The 7,500-nt window shown below is 43.6% G+C and overlaps 1 protein-coding gene across 1 annotated transcript in view; it reads left to right on the top strand.

Annotated features, from left to right (window-relative positions):
• Nucleotides 1–7,087: 7,087 nt before the first annotated feature.
• The window catches only part of LOC143127174 (protein phosphatase 3 catalytic subunit alpha), a 124,057-nt gene continuing 123,644 nt past the window's right edge, over nt 7,088–7,500 (top strand). Inside the window, exon 1 of the mRNA XM_076288487.1 lies at nt 7,088–7,380. Coding sequence (XP_076144602.1) covers nt 7,320–7,380 — 61 coding nt within the window. The 5' untranslated portion in view covers nt 7,088–7,319. The remainder of the gene's footprint in view (nt 7,381–7,500) is intronic.

Raw genomic sequence — 7,500 nt, 5'->3', positions numbered from 1 at the left:
GTCTGTAACCTGGCCTGTGTCTCAGGGTCAGGTATGTCTATCATACCTGTGGTCTGTGTGTGTGTGTGTGTGTGTGTGTGTGTGTGTGTGTCTGTGTGTGTGTGTGTGTGTGTCTGTCTGTCTGTCTGTGTTTGTGTGTGAGAGTGAGTGAGTGTGTGTGTATGTGTGTGTCTGTCTGTATTTGTGTGTGTGTGTGTGTGTGTGTGTCTGTCTGTCTGTGTTTGTGTGTGAGAGTGAGTGTGTGTGTGTGTGTGTGTGAGAGAGAGAGAGAGAAAGTGGATGTGTGTGTGTGTGTGTGTGTGTGTGTGTATGTGTGTGTGTGTGTGTCTGTCTGTCTGTTTGTGTGTGAGAGTGAGTGAGTGAGTGTGTGTGTGTGTGTGTGTGTGTGTGTGTGTGTGTGTGTGTGTGTGAGAGTGAGCGTGTGTGTGTGTGTGTTTGTGTGTGTGTGTCTGTGTTTGCTTTTGTGTGTGAGTGTGTGTGTGTGTGTGTGTGTGTGTGTGTGTGTGTTTGTGTGTGTGTGTGAGAGAGAGAGAGAGAGAGAGAGAGAGAGAGTGAGTGAGTGAGTGAGTGAGTGTGTGTGTGTGTGTGTGTGTCAAGTCAAGTCAAATTTATTTATATAGCCATTTCATACACAGAGGTCATTTAATGTACTTTACATAAACAAAAGCAAACAGTAACAACAAATGAAAGCATAAAAGGTTGTTGTATAAAACAACACTTGTGGTAGGAGGATGTGTTAATAAAAGTATGCATTACAACACCGAAGATGTGTTAATAAAAGTATGCAATATAACACTGAGGATGTGCATTGATGTGTTAAAAGTTTGCATTATGACACTGAGGATGTGCATTGATGTGTTAATAAAATTATGCAATATAACACTGAGGGTGTGCATTATAACACTGAGGATGTGTTAACAAAAGTATGCATTATAACCAGGGTTCTAAATTAACACTCGCCAACCCGCCAAATGCGGGTTCAAATTCATTTTGGAGGGTGTTAATAAAAACTTACTAGCCAGTTTGGCCAGTGATGCATGAGGCATTACATGCATGATACATAAGGCTCTGTTCTCGGTCATTTATCCCCCGCCAGTACTTCCTACATTTTCCATGAACACTGTGCCGTAATGCTACTTGATGACGTTTCATACGCCCTTTGGCTGCGCGCAGTTTGCAGTGAAACCAGCGCGAGAGACCATGGAAATGAACGGAGCGTCTACTAGTAAACAGACGGAAGAAGAACGGAGCCAGAGCAGGGAGCATAGACAAAGAGGAGGGAGTTAGCTAGTAAAGTAAAATAAAAAGTAGGGCTGTCAAAATTAATGCATTAATCGCAGCGATTCATTTTGAAATAAATAACACGTTACAAAATATTAACGCAATTAATTGCGTTAGTGCATTGTGTTTAGCCTACCTATTTCCTTTGTGGGGGGCTGATGTCATGTATCTGAAGCAGCTAGATTGTTTATTTTATTGTCTATGGAGTTAGCTGAAGATGGAGAGGAATGTGAGGAGCTTGTAGGCGAAATGTTTCAGTTTAAAAAAGCTGCCTGATCAGTGATCAGTGCTGCCGCTACCCCCACACACATCACGCACTGTGCGTAGGGCACCAAGAGACAGAGGGACTCTGACTAACATTTAATAGTAGCTTTACTGCAAACTGTTTTTCACTCTTGTTAGAGAAAGTTTACAATGTCAACATGAACCAACAGCATGTTACATAAAGATGATAGTTTGCGCACGAAAGGGAGAGAAAATTAGTGGAAGGTTCCAGCTGCCTTGTCATTGTTGATGATAATTGATATCTCCTTTTTATTATAAGAAACTTATAAAATGAAATCATGAAGGCAAAAAAAAAATTGGTTAGTGGAAACTCTGATTGGCTGGTAACTTTAGAAAGATACCAGCCACATTGGCTGGTGACCAAAAAAAGTTCATTTAAAACCCTAATTATAACACTGAGGATGTGTTAATAAAAGTATGCAGTATAACACAAAGGAAGTGTTAATAAGTATGCATTGTAACACTGAGGATGTGCATTGATGTGTTAATAAAAGTATGCGTTATAACACTGAGGATGTGCATTGATGTGTTAATAAAAGTATGCGTTATAACACTGAGGATGTGTTAATAAAAATATTCATTATAACACTGGGTCTTCTGAAGGACGAATTATGAAACAGTGAATGAAATGCAGTGTGGCAGGCCTAAAACACACACACACACACACACACACACACACACACACACACACACAGTGCACCTCCGTGTAGGTGTGAGCGAGTCACTCTTTTGATCCCGTGAGGGAAATTTGGTCTCTGCATTTATCCCAATCCGTGAATTAGTGAAACACACTCAGCACACAGTGAACACACAGTGAGGTGAAGCACACACTAATCCCGGCGCAGTGAGCTGCCTGCTACAGCGGCGCTCGGGGAGCAGTGAGGGGTTAGGGGCCTTGCTCAAGGGCACTTCAGCCGTTCCTACTGGTCGGTGTTCGAACCGGCAGCCCTCCGGTTACAAGTCCGAAGCGCTAACCAGTAGGCAACGGCTGCTCCATCCAGCCTGGTCTTCAACCAGCCCAAAAGGGCACATGTTACCCCCACTGCTCATCCGGCTACACTGGCTACCTATGGCCGCCTGCATCAAATTCGAGTCTCTAACACTTGCATTAAAAAGTAGCCTCCGGTTCTGCTCCCACCTACTTGTAGGCCCTCATACAGACATATGCTACCTCCCGACCATCGCAGTCCTCAGACGAACGACGTCTTGCTCTGCCACCAGTACGCTCAGGCCAATCCAAACTTTTCTCATCTGTTGTTCCTCGTTGGTGGAACGTGCTACCAGTTCCTACTAGAACAGGGACATCCCTCTCCATCTTCTTAAAACACCTGAAGACCCAGCTCTTCAGAGAACATCTCCTCTCGTTGTCAGGATCTGGCCTGGACTTTGTGCCACCCTGGTGGCCATTCTGTGTATTGTTTTCTGTCATGTGCTCTGTGTTTACCTGCCTGATCATGTGTCACTGTCTCCACCCCTTTTCCCTTATATGGTCTGCACTTCCTGTCTTGTTAGTTTCCCTCCGTTTCTGCTCACACCTGTTCCCTGTTATTGTCTTGTTAGTCTGGTCCAGTCCTCTGTCTTTCTGTTAATTAGCCCATTTCACAAGATGGGGCCACTGTGTAAATCAACTCCCTATGGAACAGCACTGTCCCATAGACAGCAAAAGAAAAGTCCACAGGAAAGACAAAAGCCATGCCAATAATGATAACACACGATAACGACGGAGACACGCTCTTAAGAGGGTTTTCTACGATTCATCTTACGATCGTTCGTTTGGTTTTTCCGACTGTTTCCCGAACATGCTCATAGCGTGAACTGCTCTTAAGATGCTCTTAAGGGGAGCTGTCCACGTTAATAGTTCTGAAATATCCTCTGATTTGACGGTGATGTCAGGTGACTGCACGTCACAGCTATAGGCCTACCATTTAAACTTCGGATCTACACATTAATTCACATCAATACGAAAATAGAAACACTGCATGTAAGCATCCCAAGTAGGTTATATACCACACAGAGACCTAAATAATTGTAATTATTTTAAGATTAGATTGTTGCACCATGCAATAATTTTTCGCGGTGCCACTTAAGAACACGTTTGAAGATAAGAAAGAAGTCGAGTAAGAAAGTGAGGAAATGTGTAGGCTTAGATTTTGATGCAGTAGGCTACAGACTAAACCACATGTTGCTTTCTCTGCTTTTTACCTCATAGGCATAATACAATATTCACTTAGCAAAGATAATGTCAAACTATTCTGGCAATGTCTCGTTTCATAACTTGATTGCATTTTTGTCCGCTTTTCATCACATTATTATGACCATTAAATGTAGGCTATTTTGCACGCTAAAATCTGATTCATCGCAGCTAAACACAATAAAGAATGGGAACGTAAATTGGATTATGTATTCTAAGTTGTAATTCCTCTGTATGTCCTGTTGGTGACCTCAGTGAGAAGTACTGTTAAGACGCCGGTAACGAGTACTCTGGAGCACTCGTAGATCTACGAGTGTTTTCACGACGCTCTTAAGCTACGATGGTTTCGGGAAACAGTCGGCAAATCTTAAGACGTTCGTAAGAGGGACTTTACGACGCTCTTAGGCTTAAGATGCTTTCGGGGAAGTGGGCCATGGACAGTAGCACCGTGATGTCTGCATCTTTCCAGGTCGGAGATTTTCTGGATTTTCATGCCACTCTATCATGACACTGGCATTTAAGTCAGATTTAAGTGCCCCCACCACATGGACGCACGAAAGAAACGTCACCGACACGCCCTCTCACTAGGTGTGAATTTTAACTACATGTTCTACTCTTCGTTCAGATACAGCACATTTACATAACGTCCGGAGGAAATACTACATTACATTACATTAAGCGCTTTCAGACATACGTGTAAGACCGGAGGTTCTGCTGATGTTAAACGGTGGGGCCGTATATCTGAACGACATAACCGGTCATATGGAAGTCCGAATTTACCCGGTGTTTATACTATTCCCCCCCTAGTATTTCCTCCGGACATTATGTAAATGTACTGTGTCTGAACGAGGAGTAGAACATGCGGTTAAAATTCACACCTAGTGAGAGGGCGTGTTGGTGACGTTTCTTTCGTGCGTCCATGTGGTTAAATCTGACTTAAATGCCAGTGTTATGATGGAGTGGCATAGTGCTGTCCAGAAAATCTCCGACCTGGAAAGATACAGACATCATGGAGCTACTGTCCATGAGGGCATACAACATTTTGATAGAACACCTGAAGGGAAGGTTAGACACGTTAGCCTACAACTGCATGGCAAGGACAAACGAATTCAGAGGACTGAATCATCATAAGCAGAAGGCGCTGAAAAGGCAGTAGCCTACAGCGACGTCGTTGACGATAATAACAGGAGTATTTAATAAATTGTTAGCCAACACGGTTTTCTGTTCATTGATAGCCTTCATGACCTGCTGAGCTCGCTGATATTTGCTGAGCATATATGCCTAGAGAAAATGAAAACGAAGAAAACCCAACTTTGTTCCAAGCTCCTTACGTAAATGCTACACATGGGGAGAGGATGCTTTTAGAAAAAATAAACCATGAAAAAACGAACAACTTCACTGTTATTAATGTTAGTATTTTGTTTGTTGCTTAAAAACGTTGTATGATCTTGAAGTCTTGAGTTAGCCTACTGAATTTGTGCATGCTCTCTCTCTCCAACCCAAACCAGATTTGGGGTTCTATAGCTAATTCTGGTACATAACGTTGAAAACAGATAAATGTGTTTATTTGAAGCACACATACAAATACTGTAGGCTAGGTCAATTTCAAGTGCGCACTTACGTGACTAGCCTACTTCAAGTATTAGCCTATGCTTCTTTAGCCTACATAATGCATAGGCTACATTTTGTAAACAAAAAGCAGCTGTGACAGGCAGTGGCCGCGTATATTCTGCATCATATCTCGCATCTTGTGAACTCTACAAGACCCCACCCCTCACTCGACAACCACACGGAGATTCTGTAATGTGCGTGTATGTCGTTCACACATATGTCCATATAAGGTCAGTATTAGGTCCGCAGGTTAGCATCATATGTGAATCATCTGAAGGGTAGGACCTCGGTTTGACAAACCTCCTCATATACTCCGGAGGTTATATCTGAAAGCGCTTATTTAGCAGACACTTCTTGGAGGGGAGCAGTAGAACAACCGGCTAAGTTCGGACTTCCATATGACCGTTTATGTCGTTCAGATATACGGCCCCACCGTTTAACATCCGCAGAACCTCTGGTGTTACACGTATTTCTGAAAGCCCTAGTAATGTCTCATGATGCTAAAAGTGTTTCATGATGCTAAAGGAATTTCATGATGCTATGGGGGTCAAAAGGTGAGCAGAATTCCTGCAGCAGTAAAAGATGAAATTTGAATGTGGGTAAAGTTACACTGTGGATGCTTGGGGCACTATGTTTTGACAAGAGTTTCCCTACTCAGGTTTTCGCCACTACCACAACAAATGCTTTTTGACAAGAGCGCCTCTGCCACTTTATCCTCCAGTCAGAGATGGGTTTGTGCTATGTACACACTACACAGCATGTGACCCCTCATTATTTCACTAGATCGTTCTAGTGACTTCACAGCTCTTCTCTGCCTATGCCAACAAACTTCAACAACATCTAGGAATATAAAGTAGCCAAACTCACAGTACAACCATAGAATCAGTAACAGTAGCAAAAAATACCAAGTTAACCGTGAATGCATGCTTGAAAATTAATTAATGTTGCAGATTGGCAGCCTATTGTAGCTCCTCATTTTGTCGACTTCATTATGGACCTCAATTATTATGTTTATTATACATTTCTTACACACATATTATGGCGGGCAATTGAGGCATAATGCTGTGACATTGAGACATAATTTAATTGTCTTGTGTGCTATTCTCAGTTTAGGATTAGTGCACGGTCACAATAGCCTGGTTTATGTATCATTATGTAGCCTATTAGACTGGAAACATTGAGACACGGACAGGACAACGGCTGGACTGTGAGGCTCCATTGTTATTCAGGGGGGATTGAAATAATGAGCGAATCGAGTTAATTTGTCCGTGCTGGCTGCCGTGATAATCCTATTTAGTTGCGTCCCCGGTGAAAGACGCTCTAACCATCCTTCGCCACTATGACAGCCTCTTCTACAGGCCTGCATGTCTATCCACCAAGAGGAGCCTTCTCGTGCCTCACTTTCACACGACTTTTTGGTAAACAAAATCGTAGGGCTTCTGATTACAGAGTTTGGAGTCACCACACAAAGCTGTCACACAGCGAGCAGTCAATAGTATGAACGAAATACACACACACACACAGCCCTCCAATTGCAACTCAAGCAGAGGACTATTTGTCCAATTGACACTCAGCTAGAGGGAGGGGCTGACGCCGCGCTCCAATCGCCTACAGCGCCAGTACTTCTGAAGCGCACAAGGTTTCCTCCAGTGCCGTGCGCAGCTGTGACAGGGGGGCGTAACCGTGCGCGGCGGCGATGTTAGGTTGAGCCGCCAGTCGCGGAGAAACTTGTTTCACGTCTGCTGTAAATCACACAGAGCCAACAGGACCAGCGCTGAAATTTGTTACCCTGTTGCGAGTATTTTTGGCGAGCGATAGCAGCAAGTGATATCACCGCGGTCTGCCGTTTGGGGAGAAGAGAGCAGAGTGGTTGAGCAAGGACTTAACGTTTCGCCGGATCGTTTTCAGGCACCAGTTTAACTATAAGTGCATATTTTATAATTCAGTGGAAATGTCTGAAAACAAGCCGAATGATGATCCGAAGTTATCTACGACGGACCGGGTGGTCAAATGTAAGTATTCATGCTCTGTATTAGGCGATCGGCATGGTTTTCTTGGCTATTTTAAGTGCAAAAGGGTTTTAATGTCAGCTGCAAAGCCGCCAGTCCTCAGTGCTGCGCACTGCCTGGGGC

This window comes from Alosa pseudoharengus, unplaced genomic scaffold, assembly GCF_046254945.1.
Source record: "Alosa pseudoharengus isolate Yale_2024_CS ecotype anadromous, Long Island Sound unplaced genomic scaffold, YU_APseudo_1.1 YU_APseudo_1.1_scf_17, whole genome shotgun sequence".
Taxonomy (NCBI): domain Eukaryota; kingdom Metazoa; phylum Chordata; class Actinopteri; order Clupeiformes; family Clupeidae; genus Alosa; species Alosa pseudoharengus.
Note: the sequence above shows the minus strand (reverse complement) of the source record. Positions and strands in the feature narration are given on the sequence as shown.